This window comes from Balearica regulorum, chromosome 12, assembly GCF_011004875.1.
Source record: "Balearica regulorum gibbericeps isolate bBalReg1 chromosome 12, bBalReg1.pri, whole genome shotgun sequence".
Lineage (NCBI taxonomy): Eukaryota > Metazoa > Chordata > Aves > Gruiformes > Gruidae > Balearica > Balearica regulorum.
In genome coordinates this window covers 23,646,834-23,662,327 of record NC_046195.1, presented here as the reverse complement: position 1 = coordinate 23,662,327, position 15,494 = coordinate 23,646,834, and the positions used below count along the sequence as shown (strand labels likewise).

Below are 15,494 nucleotides of genomic sequence, written 5' to 3'. Positions count from 1 at the left end.
CGGGACACTCGGCTTTGCGCACGTTTATTGGCCACCGCGTCCCGCCCGCCCCCGCGGTCCCCGGCCGTGCCGGTTCCCGGCGGTCACAGGGCCAGGCCCCGCTCCTCGAAGAGCCGCTGCAGCGCCTCCTCCAGCGGCGGGCTCGTCCCGCGCAGACCGGCCACCACCTGCGCCGCCCACCGGAAGTACTCCTGCACGCGCTCCGATGACCACCCTGCGGGGACACGCGCGGCGCGCGTCACGTCCGGCCGTGGGCTGCGCTCCCCGAACCCTGCCCGGGCGGAGCCGGTGACCCCGCCCCACGCCCCCCGCCCCCCGCCGGGCCCGGCTCGGAGCAGCTGCGGTCCGTCAGCCACAGGCAGCGCGCGGGGACCAACCCGGTGCCCGCGGGCGGAGCGGCGGCCTCTGCCTGCACCCCTGGCATCCCCCGCCGCGGCTCCCGGGGGCGGGCAGGGCCCTCGCCGCCGTGCCGGGTGCCGTACCTCCCGGGGTGCAGCGGTTCAGGTCCCGCAGGTTGTACAGCTTGTCGGCCAGCTTGACCAGCTTGGCGCGGGGGCTGCTGCCGGGCGCGCGCTCGACCTGCAGGCGCTTCCGCTCCATCTTGGGCAGCGTCTTGTCGTCCGTCACCTCCTCCACGACACGCCTCACCTCCTCCCCGAACCGCTCCTCGATCTCAGAGAAGGTGGTGTCCGTGTCCTCCACCGTGTCGTGCAGGAGGGCGGCCTGGGGTCAGGAGGGGACGGTTGGGGACGGTCGGGGGTCCGGGGCCGGGCCCGTGCCGCAGCGGCGGGCAGGGCGTTACCTGCAGCACCACGATGTCCGTCACGCCGGCCTCGTGGGCCAAGATCCTGGCGACGCCTGCGACGCAGAGCGGAGATGTGGGAGGGGGACACGGGGGGGAGCGGGCAGCTCCGGGCCAGGACAGCGAGGGGTCCCCCGAGACCCGCCCTGGGTGGGCAGGGGGGACCCCGCGGGCACGTCCTGCGGGGTGAAGGGCTGGGGCAGGCCGGGAGGTCCCGGGGGCCGGCAGCTGTGGGGTGGGCGCTGTGGGGACAGGGGCCCCGGGCCGGGCGGCAGCTCCCGTGGGCACCGTCCCGGGCGGGGGGGGGGGGGGGGAGCCCCCAGGGCCAAGCACGGGGCTGGGGCGGGAGGCGGTGGCCGGGGGTTCTCCCCCGGTCGGGCAGCAGGGCCGCGGCACAGGAGGGGACCTGGCTCTCTCTGGGGACCGGCTGGAGGGGTCCGGGGGGGGGGGGGGGGGGGCGGGCGGCGCTCCGGGGCAGGAGGGGGGTCCCGGGGGCTCCTTCCCAGGGACGGACTCTCCGGGGCAGGAGGGGTCCCGGTGTCCCCCGGGAGCGGGACGCGGGGCTCTCCCGGGGCGGGGGTGCCGGCGAGGCTCCGCACCGATGGGGTGGTTGATGAAGGGGGTGCCCTCGGGGTCCTTCCGCCGCTGCTCCTTGTGCTTCCTGGCCGCGAAGTCCGCCGCCTCCAGCAGCAGCGCCGCCTCGGAGCCCATGGCCGGCGCGGCGGAAGCAGCGCGGGCGGAGGCGGGTCCCCTCCAGCCGTTTATTGCGCGCCGGGCCCCGGCCCGCCCCAGCCCCGCGGCAGCCGGTACAGCAGCGTGCCGTCGGGGGCGCGCACTTCGCGGCCGGGGGCCGGTGCGGCGCTCAGCGCCCTCTCGTCCTGCCGCTGGCGGCGGCGCGGCGGGGGGCAGCTCCGGCCCCGCAGCACTCGCCGCACCACGTCGGGGCTGACGCCGAAGCCCTGGGCCAGACGCTCCGGCGGCCACTCCTCGGGCAGCTCCTGCCGCAGGAACCTGCGGGCACGGGCACGGTCACCGGGGCACGGCCCCTCCCGCCCGCTCCCCCGGCCCGCCCCGGCCCCGCCGCTCACCGCATCTGCTCCATCGCCTGCCAGGTCAGGGTGCGCTCGGGGGCGCCGCGCCCCCCGCCCAGCTCCCGCCGCAGCCGCTGCTCCCGCGCCGCCGCCCGCCGCCGCCGCGCCCTGCGGGGGAGAGACGTGAGCGGCCCGGCCCCGGCCCCGACCCCGACCCCGGTCCCGGCCGCCCCGGACCTCTCGGCCTCCTCCAGCGCCGGGTCCGGCGGCTCCGGGTCCCCGGGCCACGCCGCCGCCGCCCGCCGCGGGATCCCGGCCAGGAGCGCGGCCGCCCGCAGCCCGCGCAGCAGCAGCGCCGCCATGGCCGGGAACCGGGAACCGGGCGGGGCCGGCAGCGGGGCGGGCCCGGCGGGGGAGGCGCGGGGGCGGCCCGGCGGGGTCTCGGCCCCGCGCCGCGGGGGTCCCGGTCCCGGGCAGGCGGTCGGGGGACGAGCGGCCGGGAGCGACCGCGGCGGGCAGGGAGCGGGGCGGCGCCGCTGCCCAGGGGTGCGGGCAGGGGTGGGGGCAGCAGCCCGCGGCCTGGCTGAGGCAGAGCTGCCTGCGGCGGGGCGTCCGTGCTGCACTGGGGCCCGGACTCCAGTCAGGGGGTGCAGCAACCGGCCCCGGGCCTGGCCACGGCAGCCCTCCCCGGCCAGCAGCCGTGGGTCTTGGGCAAGCGCCGGCGGGAGGAATGCTGAGCATGGGTGTCCCCTCTGCTGCGTTACCTGTGCTTTTCACGCTGCAGGTGTGCGAGGCACTAGCACGGTGCGAGGTGCGCATGTGCTGCATGTGGGCCGTGGAGGAGATGGGGAGTTCCAGCACTGCAGCGCAGCTGAAGGTGCCATCGCCTGTCGCCTTCCCCACGCTGGCTGGGGACCCCGGGTGACAGCTGCCCATCTGGAAGGACGGCCTGCCAGCTTCACCTGCAAGAGCACAGGCAGACGTGGGGGGCAGGCAGACACCGGCAGCTCTCTGGCTCACCGACTTGAGCCTCCACAGCATGGCTGCTCGGAGCCAAAGGAAGGAAATGTGTACTCACAGCCTTCAGCCTTGTTTCTGGAGCCAGGGAGCCGCTGGCCTCTCACCTGCAGCCCCTTGAGTTCGGCGCAGGGCTGGGTAACTGCTGCCATCCGTGCTGCCTGGCCCCGCAGCCAGCCCCCGTCCTGCGCCTGGAGGTCCTGCCGCACCTTGTGCTGCTCGCGGTAACGGATGCTCTGGCCTCGAACGGAGAGGGTGCCCGTGGCAGCGGGGTCCGAGCCCGGTCCATCTGGCAGCTCAGCGTTGGCTCTGGGGTTGGGTACGAACGGCTGTCCTGAAGGCTGGACTGAACTTCCCGGGAGCGAGAGTGGGATGAGCATCACTAAGTGGTGGGTGTCCTGGCCCCCAAGCGCATCCCAGAGAAGCTGCGGCTGGAAGGAAAGAAAGCAGCCGCAGCTCAGTTCTACAGGCCTTGGCATGAGATGGGAAGGAAAAGTCTGGTCATCTACAGGTGCTCGCTAAAGCATCACCCTGCGCCTTCTCCCCAGGCACGCCACAGTCACCATCCTCAATTCTAATCACCTAAGGGGTCACGGCAGCTGCCTGCCTGATCTGCCTGCAGCAGCAACTGACTCCCACCCTCTGCCCGTAACGCTGGGCTGAGCTGGAGCAGGGTTTGTGGAGGGAAATGCCAGAGCAGGCTGGGAAGACTCAGCCATGAAGGATCTGACCCACCCCCAGATAATCCTTCGCTGCTGAAAAAATTATCCAGATTTTAGGCAGAGTTTGGGTTTCAGGTTCTGTTCCACTTTGGTAGAGGAAAAGGCAGCTACCATCAGTTCTTACAGATCAAATCCCATCTTAGACTTCTGTTGTTAAATTAAATGGATTATTTGCAATTTCTTGTAAGGTACTAGGAGCATCCTCGGTCTTGAACAATTCCTACAACTCTGGTGCCTAATGGGGCCCACAGACAACGGACTGTGGGCTTCCTCCTCGCCTGGTTTTAGACCAGCAGCGCTGGTAGCCTGGTTTAGGAATCAGTGTCATAGCCAAGATTCAGTTTGAGACAACCAAGCAGATCTCCCTTAACTCCAGGTCCAACCCCGGTTCCCCTGGTGCAAAGCCCAGCTTTCTTCAGCTGCGCACCTCGAGACGGCCTGGGACGGCAGCAGCAACGCCGAGGTTTACACCCCAGCGTGCTCTTGCAGAGCGAGGGTGACTGAAGGGAGAGCCCCAGACCGAGGGCCGAGCCCTGCGGGGCTTTCAGCACACGTGCTGACTTTGCATCAGAATGTGTGCGGTGGACTCATCACCTTCCCCGTGCGGGGAACAGTGTAATGTAGAAGGCAAGATGCTTAGGGAGTGCAGAGTTCACCTAGAGACCTTTTTTGTTTGTTTTTAGGCATCCCCAGGCTTCCCTTCAGTCCCTCTTTGCTATGTGCACTCCTTTACCGTGCTCCTAGCAGGCTGGTGCTCCTAGCCTGGCCTGCCCAGGAATTAATTAGTGCTCCTAGCCTACCCCAGAAGCAGCAGCTCACGCTAAACCGCGTGCTGTGTCCAAAAGGCAGTATCGTCGTGATCTGTTCTTCAGAATACCGGGGAGTGGTATTGTGGGGCAGCAGAAGGCTGGGGGTGCGCAGCCCGCTGGCACACCCCCAGCACACACGTTTGGAAAGGGACACAGTCATGTAATTGGATGAAAACCCACAGACCCAGACGCTACATCGGATCTCATTTAACTGAGCCACACCGGGGATGTTCAATGCTCGCGGTTCATTCCTCATGATCCTCCTGCGAGTGGCTGTCTCCTGTGTCGGCCTCGCAGGGTGGATCTGGGCAATCTTCAGTTACCTGGCTTTTGGGGATAACGGTGCAGGATCTCTGGGTGTCAGCTGGCCTGTTGGTTGTGGGGAGCAGCTGGGAGAGCCGATCTATGATGCCCAGGCCTCGGATAAGGTTCTCACGCTGCAGAAGAGCATTTACTCTTCTCTTCTCCTCATCTTCCACAATATCCTGGGGCTGCATAGAGTCGTACTGCACGGGCTGTACCTTAGGGAAGAAAGACCCAAGTTCCAGCAAAGGTGAAGCTGTAGTAATGCGCAAGAGAGACAAAGCCGCACGCTGCTCCAAGCCCTGAGGAGAACTCCAGACTTTGGGGCAGAGCGGGAGCCACAGCAGGGAAGGGACAACACTGGTGCTTGTAAGTCCGTCCCAGCACAGGCTGTCAGCTCTCTGGATGTCGTGAAGGGGAGTCAAACCTGGTAGTTCTGTTCCTTGGGAGACACCCACGGCCCAGCCCTGTTCCCAGAGCCACCTTACTGCCTTTGAGAGCCCCATGGACAGCCACTGACACGAGCAAGGTACCTTCCTATCCCACATCCTGGTGCGTCTGTAGGTGAGGCGGGTTGTAGGAGCTGTGGTTTTATTACGGATCTGGGATTTGTCCCCAGCTGACTCTCCATGCAGGTCTTCTTTCCTCTCCATTTTCTTCTTCCTGGTAAGAGCTTCCAACTTTTCTTTTTTCAGGCGAATTTCCTCCAGTTGCTGCCTGCCATAGAACAGTAGTCTTGGTCACAGGGTCAATAAGAGCCACAACAGCAAAAGGCTACTATGAAACCTTCAATCCGAGGACGTTTTACTGCAGTCAGAAGTTCTATAGTGAATAAACCATAATAGAAACGTGACAAGAAATGGGCCAGGAGTGCTTTTAAAAGAGAGTCTCACCACTGTAAGAAATGCCCTTGGATTAGGCTGTGCCTGCCAGAAGGGTGGAGGACACCTGCAACATGGTGCAGGTCGAAAAGTCAATGGGATGCTGCGTTTGCCATATGTGTGATACGTGCGAAAGGAAGTTGCTTTGCTATGGTTGCACAGCACGTGCAGACTCCTTCCCTTCCAGCTCTCACCAGCTTACTTGCATTGGTTGAGCAGCAGAGTTGCTCCCAAGAAGGGGTCAGAAGCGAGTGGTCTCCGTGCCACCCCTGTGAGGAGGGGGTTCTCCGCAGGAGCACCGTACCTGGCACACTCCTCTCGTGCTTTGGATGACACCGTTTCCTGGAAGAGGGAGCCACTCTGCTTGAAAAATGGCTCATATTTCTCTGTTCCACATGCCGGATAAATGCGCTGGAAACCGCCCAGGTGTGAGTTCTCGTACTTCTCTGCCTGAGACAGCCAGGCAGCCTGGCTGCTCTCTAACTCCTCACGTCTGCAAACCAGGAGAAAGCACAGGCAGGGAGGGCCCCAGGTGCTGTCCTGGCTGAGGGACAAGGGCCTAGCTAGCACTTTTCCCCTTCTTTCCCCGTTTGGGAGCCTGTTTCACATGGGTGCGCTGCAGGGAACCAATAGAACCTGCACTTCTTCATCCTCTACCTGTAGAGTGCTGGTGAAGCATTTCCAGATCTCTCCCCTGCTGCCCAGGCTCATACCCTGCCCCTCAGCCTCTTCGCCCAACTAACCCACTTATTACAAGAGAAGTTTGGTTTAAAAGTGCCTATTCAGGGTATATCTGCCACCCTGCACGCTGCTGGGAGCTTCCCTCGCGAGCAGGGATCGGAGCAGCCGAGGCCACTGGGGCAGGCAGAGCACAGGGCTAACACGCTCAGTGTCTCCAGCCTGGAGTTATCTCGGGTCTCCTGATTGAAATGGGAGCTGGAGGGAGTTCCTGCCTCGCCCTGCACAGCAGGAAAAGCCCGGGCAGCAGGCCCATCTAACGTGGCCTCGTGAAAGGATGTGCAGGCAGAGAAGGGGAAACCGTCAGCCCTGGGAAAGGAACCCTGCTCTGGAGAAGGGCCCCGTGCCCCTGGGTGCTCTTGGTCCCTGGGGCAGTGCTGCAGTCACTGTGAGCCCAGGGTGCTGGCGCTGCCCGTCGGCACTGAAGGACGTGACAAGCAGGCGCAGCTCGACGGGGATAGCGCTGTAGAGGACCCAGAGCACCAGGCGTCTCAGATCTCCTAGTGCCCAGAGACGAGCCCTGGCTCTTCCTTGCGGGATGTGGGTGGCTGGGGAGATCGCTTCTCAGAGGCTACATAGTGCCATGGCCTCTGGGAGCTTGCTCCATTTGGAGACAGCCAGCCTTGGTTCTATCCTGCTCCACCATGCCCCATCTTTTCTCATTGGGGATCTGCAGCATGATGGGGAAGAGCAATACCTGGATGCACGGAGAGTCTCATGGGTCTGGAGGAGCCGTTCCTTTGCCCGCTGTTTGTCTTCCTCCAGCACCTTCCTTTTGTTACAGGCATGCACATTTATCAGGTTGATGGTATCACAGAGAAGAGCATCCTTCACCTCACAGTCTAGGCGAGAGTCCGTGGTGAAGCTGGGAGAGTGGTTCACCTGCCAAAACAAGCAGTTAATCTAACCCAGCAACTCCCAGAGAGCACGCCAGCAGCCAGCCCTAGCCCCACTCTGCCCCACCGCACACTTTCCATGGAGGTTCTTCCCTGTAACGGCGACAGAAAGCAGGAGGCTGCATGCAGCGGCCGGTTCAGTCCTTCTGCAGTGTAATGCCTGTCCCCACTGCAGGTCATTCAGATCCCACACCCTGCAGGACTACGGGTGTGGGGCAGCTATCGTGAATTCTGGATGCTGTTACAGGTCAAGGAGGCCTGAGGTTCAGGGAACTCCCCGCTGTTAGAGAGGGTGTACAGGGAACGGGCCCTTAGATCCCGCTCAGCCTACAGCGGGTCACTTGGCTAGTAGCCTGTTTCATTTTGTGAACGAGGTGGCCCTTTTTAATCAAATGAGTTCTGTTCGTCCCACCGCCCCTTGTTCTGGAGCCTCTCCCAGACGAGCCAGCTCTCGGCTATCTGCTCCTTCCAGAGTTGCTTCAACCCAGCAGGAGATTCCTTCCTCACCTCTAGCAGCCACGGCTTCAATTTTCTGTCTAGCAAAATATCAAACCCCAGTATCTCAAAGCAGGCACAGCCGGTAGTGTGGTTTGGAAAGCAGCTTTGGTAATTGTGCTTCACAACAGGGTGAGCTGAAATAAGAGTCTTTATAATAATATCTTCAATATCTTCCCAGAGTTTTGTTGTGTTGTAGTTGTTATCCATCATCCAGGCATTCAGGGTGGACAGTTTCCTGTGTGGACAGGAGATGGTAAGAGCTGACCTGTGATACTGCATTTGCCCCAAGAAAGACAGAAGTAAGCCAGCGTCCCAAGCGCAGCTTTCTGGCAGGATGTGCACTGGGCATTGCGGTACCTGCACAAGACAATACCTCTTACTGCCCATCGTGTCATCCTGGACGAAGTTTTCATTATGTTTGTTGATAGCGTAATTGGTCAAATGCATGCAGATATCATCCTGAGAGAGGAACCATGAGACTTTCATTTACTCTCAACCACAGAGCATAAACAGAAACAGCCCCATTAGCACTAATCTAGACCCAGCTTCACCCACTTCTGTCTCTTCTCTCTGGTGGTGACCTGCAGCGAGGAGTTAAGCACGCTGGTGACTCCCTCTCTAGCCAGAAGTTCGGGCTAACAGAGCTCTACCCTCTCCACACCTCTGTCCTCCTGGGGGGAGAGCTCCTCAAGCGCCATTCTAGCCGTGGCCTCACCAATAAACCACGGACTCCTCAGGACAGAAGCTGCAGCAAATTTCTGCAGATTCGTCCTCTGCCTTTATCCACCCAAAGCAGAAGACCTCCAAGACATGCACGTACCGGAGGGAGGGAGGGCATATACACGTGCAGCTCTGGAGAAGCAGGCAGATAGCCAGAAGCCCGGGGAGTGTCAGGGCAGCCACGACTGTAGCACAGCAATCCAACACTACAGTCCATCTCCTGCTGGGATTTCACAGGTTGCAGACCCCTGCCTGGAGATGGGCACGGCCGTGCTCTGCACCTTGCTTTCCCAGCTCCCCTCCTGTCTCTCCTGGGCTGTTCCACTACCACCAGATAACTCCCCAGGTCCCCCTTTTCTGTCTGAAGCCCAGGCAGATAAGGAACAGTGCGGTCTTGAGAACACTCATAAGAGCAAAAAGCAGTAGGAGTGTTGCCCAGAAACGCCATGGGGTCTCTGTCCTTGCAGGTTCTCAACACCTGACCGGGTGAAACCCCAAGAAACCAGATCTGAATGTATTGTTGACCCAGTTTTGAGCAGGAGGTTGGACTTGAGACCTTCCAAGGTTCCTTCCAAACAAAACAACTTCATGATTCTGTGATAATGCCAGTAGACAGCCCAAACGTGGGGCCTGGGAGGAGATCTACTTCAGACACTCCTGAAATACCTTCTGTGAGGAGGAGGAGGAGGTACAGAGGGAGGGAAGAACATGAAAGAAGAAAGCTGGATCCCATGAAACCCACCAGTCCCTGTCTTTCTGAGGTCTGGGAACGCCCCTAGGACAAATTAGGAACTAACACCTACAAATAGTATGCAAGTTTTTTTGAAACTTCCCTTTTTTACCAGGTTTCTGCTGCTGGGATCGATGTACCTCGTGGTGGCAAACCGGGCCAGACCCTCCTTGTAGAGAAAAATCCTCAGTGGGTCACAAGATGTGACCAGCACATAGACACGCATGTCAAATTTAAAGCCATCAATAAGGAAAGGCTGTGAGAAAAAAGGCAGGAGCAAGCATGAGATAAAGTAACATTGCTAGGCGTGCTGCCGGCTCCTGGAGGCTGGCTGCTCTGTCTGCACTGCTTGGGCCGCTCCTTGGCAGCTCAGCAGCAAGGAGGAAGGCAAGCTTTCACCGTGCCTCTGCTGTGCTGTGGCAACCTCAGTGCCCCTGGCAGATCCAGGAAGATGCAGGGCAGAGGGCACAAGGAGGATGCAGGATGCTGGAGGAGCTAGGAGGTTGCAATCCTCCACCTGCATTTTGAGATTGTCCCCGTTACCTTAGAGATATACTGCTGACAGATCATACGCTCTCCATGTTTGATCTCCTCTGGATTACGCGTTACGAAGATACCTCTCCCTTGGCAGCCACTGTCTGGCTTGCAGATGAATGTTCTGTTTTTCTTCGCACGTCTGTAGGCCTGGAAATCCCCATAGCTATAGAAGGAAGGGGTGACTGTTAAAAGCTGCCAAAACCCCAGCCCCTGAGCTCTCCCGTAACAGGGACTCAAACGATGGTGCTGCAGCCCAGTACAGACCAAACTTCTGCAGCAGAGGAACTGTACAGCTCTTCCTGATCTACATCAGATACAGATTGGTCCTTGTGGGACCCGACAAAGCTCTCCTGGTTCCACCTTTGACTTGCACACATCTCCACCTCTGCCCGGAGGCTCATAGAAGTCGTCACCACTGTGCATGCAGGAGCCAGTAAGATTTCGGCTCTGCTGCTGCAGAGAGAGCAGGAGAGAATAAACAAGCCCTGGCTACAGAGGAGGAGGTCACAAGTCTTTACATCCCCTTTTAGGCCGGCTCATCAGGCAGGCGGGAGGCCACGGCCAGCTCCCAGATCGCGTTACGTGGCTGATCTTCAGGAGCAGCTCCCGCGGGAGTACGGTGCTTTGAAGAGCCAAGCCCATATGCCCGTTAATTATTTTGCTGTAGATGGAGGAGCACCATCTCTATAGAGGGCACCACATTTAGGGAGAGGCAAACAGGACAAATCCCAGAGAACAGTGCCAAGAGCAATCAGAGGCCAGGAAATGCAGCCTGGAAATAGAGACGAGAGAACTAGGTCCAGCTTCTGCAAAAATGGGAAGACTGAGAGGACACAGCCTTCCTGGACATGACACACCGTTAGCAAAACACAGCAAACCACTGTTCTCCAAGGCCAGTGCAAACGAGAGAAGAGCCGATATTTCAGCAAAGATGCTTTAGGTCAGGTATTAAGAAAATCATTCTAACTGTGAGGAGAGTTCAGCTACAGAGCGGGAGGTGGGACCCCTGCTTTGAGGTTTTCAGGAAACGGTAAGAATAAAATCTAAGAATGGGTATCCTGTCCCCTTACAACCACCCCAAAATTGAGTGCTCTTTGGTCGCTTTCAGCTACGTTTCTATCATTGCTTGCCTGTACGTGATCAGAGAAGCCAGGCCTTCTGCCCCAAAGCTTGAGTAGTTTGGTGATGGTTTACATCTAACTGTGTACGTATTCTGCTTCGCGTAGTGCCCCGCGCTCTCCCGCTGTCCTCTGCCATCAGTATGCTCTGCAGCAGCGGACGGCAGAGGTGCCGGGGCTGTGAAGACAGCCCTTGCTGTCGGTGGGGTGGAACCACCTCGTGCCCTGCCCGTGCCCTTCCTGGGCAGTGATGGACACCGACCCAGCCGGCGGGGGAAAAGCGTTTGCCACGCTGCTCCGCCGCTGCCTCTCCCATTCGCTTCGAGCTGCAGAGTCCTTCCACCAAAACACTGATTTACACTTCTCACTCGCCCACCGCCCTTTGGCTCCCCGGGTGGGTCCCTCTGCCCAGATTTAGCCCTTTGGCACGCAGTCTGCAGGGCACGCATCGTGGAGGACGCCACTCCATGGGCTAATTCAGTCTCGGGAATTAAAGACATGTGAAACCAGAAACGTGTCTCAACGCCCCATTCAGTCGCGGGGAAGGTTCTGCAGTCTGAGAGAGGCCCCCCCCCCATCCCGGCCCTGGCTGTCAAGCACTTCCCACTTCCTAATTTCATACCCCTGTTCTCAGCTGCATTAATGCGTATCACTCACTCAGCTGGCAGGCACCAAGTGCGAGGAAATATATTGTACTCCTTGGGGAAGAGCCTGAGCATGCGGTTTAGGTTGCGAGCCAACAAGTCCTTACGGCAGATCTCTATCATGCCTGGAAAATGGTTGATTTTCTGAAAGAGGTGCAGACGAAAAAGAGAATCAGCAAAGGAACAGCAGGGATCCTCCTCGAGACCCGAGGAAAGCCGGTGTGTGGAGAAAGCAGCACGCAGAACGGGAAGCTGGGCTCGCGGTGGCCTTGAATGTCTGCTGAGGGACATGACGCTGCAACTGCTTTATCTGAACTTCACCAGTGTGATTTATCTGCTCGTTCCATCTCAGCCCTGAAGCTCTCCCTCCCTAGAGTATCACAGCTTCAGGAAGGCAGCCGTTTGTCATCAAGAACCATTTATTTCACGCTACATTAAAGGGGTTGGCAGCTTTCCAATCCACGCTACTGACTGCCGAAGTGTTGCTGATGGCACCGTACCAGCGACACAACAGAAGTAAAGGCTCGTGAACCCATGCCCTCTGGAACCGATGCAGAGAGGGGGGCACGGGTGCTGGTTTGGACGCTTCTGTTTCATTCTGCAACACGTTCCACTACCAGCCCCTGTCTCCCTCCCCTTCCTGAGCACTTCCCGCTGCTCAGCCTTTGCACGGGGAGCGTATTTACCTGAAACCGCTTCATTTCCATGACGCGCTCCAGGGAGACAGAGTAGTCCGTCCAATACACTGTCCACTCCTCGTTTTCTCCCACTTCTTTCAGCCCGCAGCACCGTGCTGCCCGCCGCACTGTACCAAAGCAAGCAGATGACAAGGGGCCAGGCAGGGGATACAAGTACCAGGGACTGTTAAATCCCCAAAGTAACCGGGGACGGAGCGTGGAACAAACTTCTCCCAGCTGCAATTCCACCCTCAGAGATGCAAGATACTGGCAGGAGCCTTCAGGAGGTGACAAACAAAAGCTTTACCCAGCTAAACTCACCCCACCCTCTGGCTGCAGGTGTGCTGGGACCTACCAGCCCCCTAAGTCCACATGCCTTGGGGTCCCAGAGCACCTCCTGAGCCACAGCAGGCTTGAATCCGCTGTGGGTCTGACACCGCACGGGCAGATACCATCCTTCTGAAGCAGAAGGTCACTGCTGGGATGGTTCGTGTTAGTGCCGGTTCTGGATTTGGCCTCTCACAGAGATGGGGAGGTGACGAAGGTCGATGTGTGCTAGGAACCGTTGCAAAACAGTTCTGGGTCCTACGTCACCTGTGCTGTCACACCACCTCCTGCTGCGGGTTCCCTTCCGCCTCCCGTCACCAAACTGCCCCAGCACGGCCCGGGGCAAAACGTGCAGCGTGTGTCTGTCTGCACAAAAAAATGTTCCTTACACAGCTGACCAGGCCCTGACCCTCAGCTACACCAATGTGGTTGCATTGTGAGAACAGTCATTAGCAAACTGGCTAATAACGTCCATCAAATGCTAAGAGTCTGTTCTTTTGATACAGCTTGTGGCAGCAAAGAAGAGCAAGACGGAGGGTGGACCAGCTCCCCGGAGCACATCACTAGAGATGGACGCAAGGGGAGAGGTTCTGGGTACCGGCTGCTGCCTGTTCCATCACCGGCTTTACGTGAAACAGTCGAGAGCTCTCACGTCACTTCCCCAGGCACGAGTACCAGTCTTGCATTGTAACTGCCCCCAACTAAACCCTTCTCACCAATTTTAGCAGGCGTATGGCAAATGCAGACGTACGGTGGGGCCGAGGGCTTGCACCGCTGTCGCACGTTTTGTGTCTCTCTAAACCAGAGGGCACCTCGGGCCACGTGTGAAAAACTTCCTACTACTACAAAGGCGCAACTTGTTTGGAATCACTAAACACAAACTGAAAGCGGCCGTGCAGTGGAAGCTCGGCGCCAGCTGAGCAGGCATCCAAAGGGCCGGCAGTCGGTGGGCTGATCCGAAGGGATACCCTGCGGCACCGCGGACTTACCGCTCTCGTACTTGCAGCTGGTCAGGTTGATGGAGGGAACACTGGAATTGAAAGAGACGATAGAACAGCCGCTCAGCGGGGAACCGGGGCCCCGGGATAACGGGCAAATCTGACCTGGAGCCAACACGGGCTCAGCAAGGCGTGAGGTGACGTGGCAAAGAGCGGCCTGAACGTGGGGTCTTCCTTGGACACGTCACGCTTGGGATTATTGGGACAACTTCGGGGGAAAGAGCATTTATTGTCCGATTCAGAAAGTGCCCGGAAAGCGGCTCTGGGGCCGAGGACCAGCGGGGCCGGGCCGAGCGATGCCCCTCGGTGATGTGCAGGGCTGGGCCCTGCCCCGGCAGCGAACGCGAGCCAGGCGGTGCGCACGGCAGGGAGGCCTTCACGGGGTCCGGCACCGCCCCACGCTAACGAGACAGACCGACAGGCGGGCAGAGCCCCCGAGGTCCCGGCGGAACACGGGCACAACGGTCCGGGGACGGGCCCTGCGGGGGGGCTGCGGCCTGCTCGGCCGCCTCCCGCCCACCGCACTCGCCTGCACTTCCTCCGCCTCCTCCGCGGCTCGGGGGGACCCACCGGGGGCGACGCAGCGGCCGCCTCCCCGCCCGGGGGGGCTCCCGGGGCCGGTCCCCCCCCGCCGCCCGCCTCCATGGCGGCCGCTCTCGGTTCCCATGGCGACAGCGGGCGGGGCCTCCAGGGGGCGGGGCCACCCCACATGCCATAGAGACTCCGGCACCGGCAGCCAGAGCGGCCCCGGGAGGTCACCTGGGCAGCCGCCTCGCACCCCCGCCGCCGCAGCGCGCTCCCTGGCGGGCGGGCGGCGCTGGTCCCGGTGCGGAGGCAGCCGCGCCAGTCCCGGTGCGGGCCCCGATCCCGATCCCGATCCCGGCCCCGGCCCCGCTCAGCCCGCCAGCAGCCGCGCCAGGTCCTCGCCGAGGCGCAGCAGCTGCGGCTCCGGCAGGAGGTGCTCGCGGATGGCGCGCAGGGCCTCGGCCTCGGTGATGTCCCGGAAGACCGCGGCCGCCGGCAGCGGCAGGTACCCGGCCAGCTCGCAGAGCGCCACGTTGAAGGCCGCGCCCGCCTTGGCACCGAAGCTGGGCCTGCGCGCCCACAGCAGCACCCGCAGCCCCCGCCCGGCCCCGGCCCCCGCCGCGCCCCCCGGCGGGTCGCCCCGCGTGGCGAAGACGTTGTAGGCCAGGCCGGTGTCCGCCAGGTGCTCCGCCGCCCGGCAGACGTCCCGGGCCAGCGCCTCCAGGCCGGCGGGGCCCGCGGCATAGAAGAGGAAGGCGGGCGCCGGGACGTCCCGCAGGAAGCCGAGGCCGCGCCGCGGGCAGAGGGGCTGGGCGGGCGCCGACTCCACCAGCAGCGGCCGGCCCAGGTAGAAGCCGTGCAGGTGCAGGTGGTTCACGGAGGCGCAGGCCCCCAGGCCGTTGAAGCCCACGCGGAATCCCGGGTGGGCGCTGAGCAGCGCCGCCTCCAGCCCGCCGCGCAGCAGCGGGGCGGTCAGGGCCTGCGGCAGCCCCCGCGCCGGCTCCGGCAGCAGCAGGACGTGGCCCCGCTCCAGCGGGCTGACGTTGATCGCCACCAGCAGCGGGTCGGGGGCCGCCGGGCCGCCCCCCGCCCTGCGCAGGCGGAGCAGCACCTCGTCGGGGCGGATCCGGGTGAAGTTGAAGGCCCGGGGGTCGAAGGGCTGCCGGAGGCTGCGGACGGCCTGCGGCGGGCGGCGCTCGGTGCCGCGCTGGACGTTGAGCTGGGCCACCAGGCGCATGGGGCCGGGCAGGACGCGGGTGGGCAGCGGCCCCAGCCGGTACCGGAACAAGCCCCGCTCCATCCTGTCGCTCCAGCCCTCCAGCAGCGCCCGGTCGAAGCGGGACGGCGCGGAGCCCGGCTCGTCCCCCGGCTCGCCCCCCCAACCGGCTCCCTGCAGGACGAAGTCCTCCTCCCCGTAGACGAAGTCCTCGGGGCTCGGGTCGACCGGCTCCTCGCCCGCCGCCGCCATGCCGGGGGCCTGGCCGAGGGGAGCGGGGCGGGGGACGGACCGGTGCTCTCCGC

The 15,494-nt window shown here is 61.8% G+C and overlaps 3 protein-coding genes across 3 annotated transcripts; all 3 read right to left on the bottom strand.

Moving 5' to 3' along the window:
* Positions 1-44: 44 nt before the first annotated feature.
* Positions 45-1,679, bottom strand: HDDC3 (HD domain containing 3). Its single transcript, XM_075764468.1, has 4 exons — positions 1,402-1,679; positions 803-858; positions 483-723; positions 45-214 (listed from the first exon to the last, which is right to left on the bottom strand). The coding sequence occupies exons 1-4, from the start codon at positions 1,511-1,513 to the stop codon at positions 84-86; spliced, it is 540 nt and encodes a 179-aa protein (XP_075620583.1). The 5' UTR covers positions 1,514-1,679; the 3' UTR covers positions 45-83.
* Positions 1,680-1,885: 206 nt separating this feature from the next.
* TTLL13 (tubulin tyrosine ligase like 13) lies at positions 1,886-12,251 on the bottom strand. Its single transcript, XM_075764469.1, is given in 15 exon segments — positions 1,886-2,001; positions 2,071-2,323; positions 2,325-2,415; positions 2,417-2,795; positions 2,912-3,281; positions 4,705-4,902; positions 5,218-5,401; positions 5,870-6,058; positions 7,001-7,185; positions 7,707-7,932; positions 8,071-8,156; positions 9,260-9,403; positions 9,691-9,847; positions 11,460-11,590; positions 12,133-12,251. Coding segments are annotated over 15 exon segments (2,700 nt in total). The 5' UTR covers positions 12,154-12,251; the 3' UTR covers positions 1,886-1,915.
* A 1,953-nt stretch (positions 12,252-14,204) lies between these two features.
* GDPGP1 (GDP-D-glucose phosphorylase 1) lies at positions 14,205-15,468 on the bottom strand. The gene has a single exon (XM_075764466.1). The coding sequence runs from the start codon at positions 15,439-15,441 to the stop codon at positions 14,344-14,346; it is 1,098 nt and encodes a 365-aa protein (XP_075620581.1). The 5' UTR covers positions 15,442-15,468; the 3' UTR covers positions 14,205-14,343.
* Between the last annotated feature and the right edge of the window lie 26 nt (positions 15,469-15,494).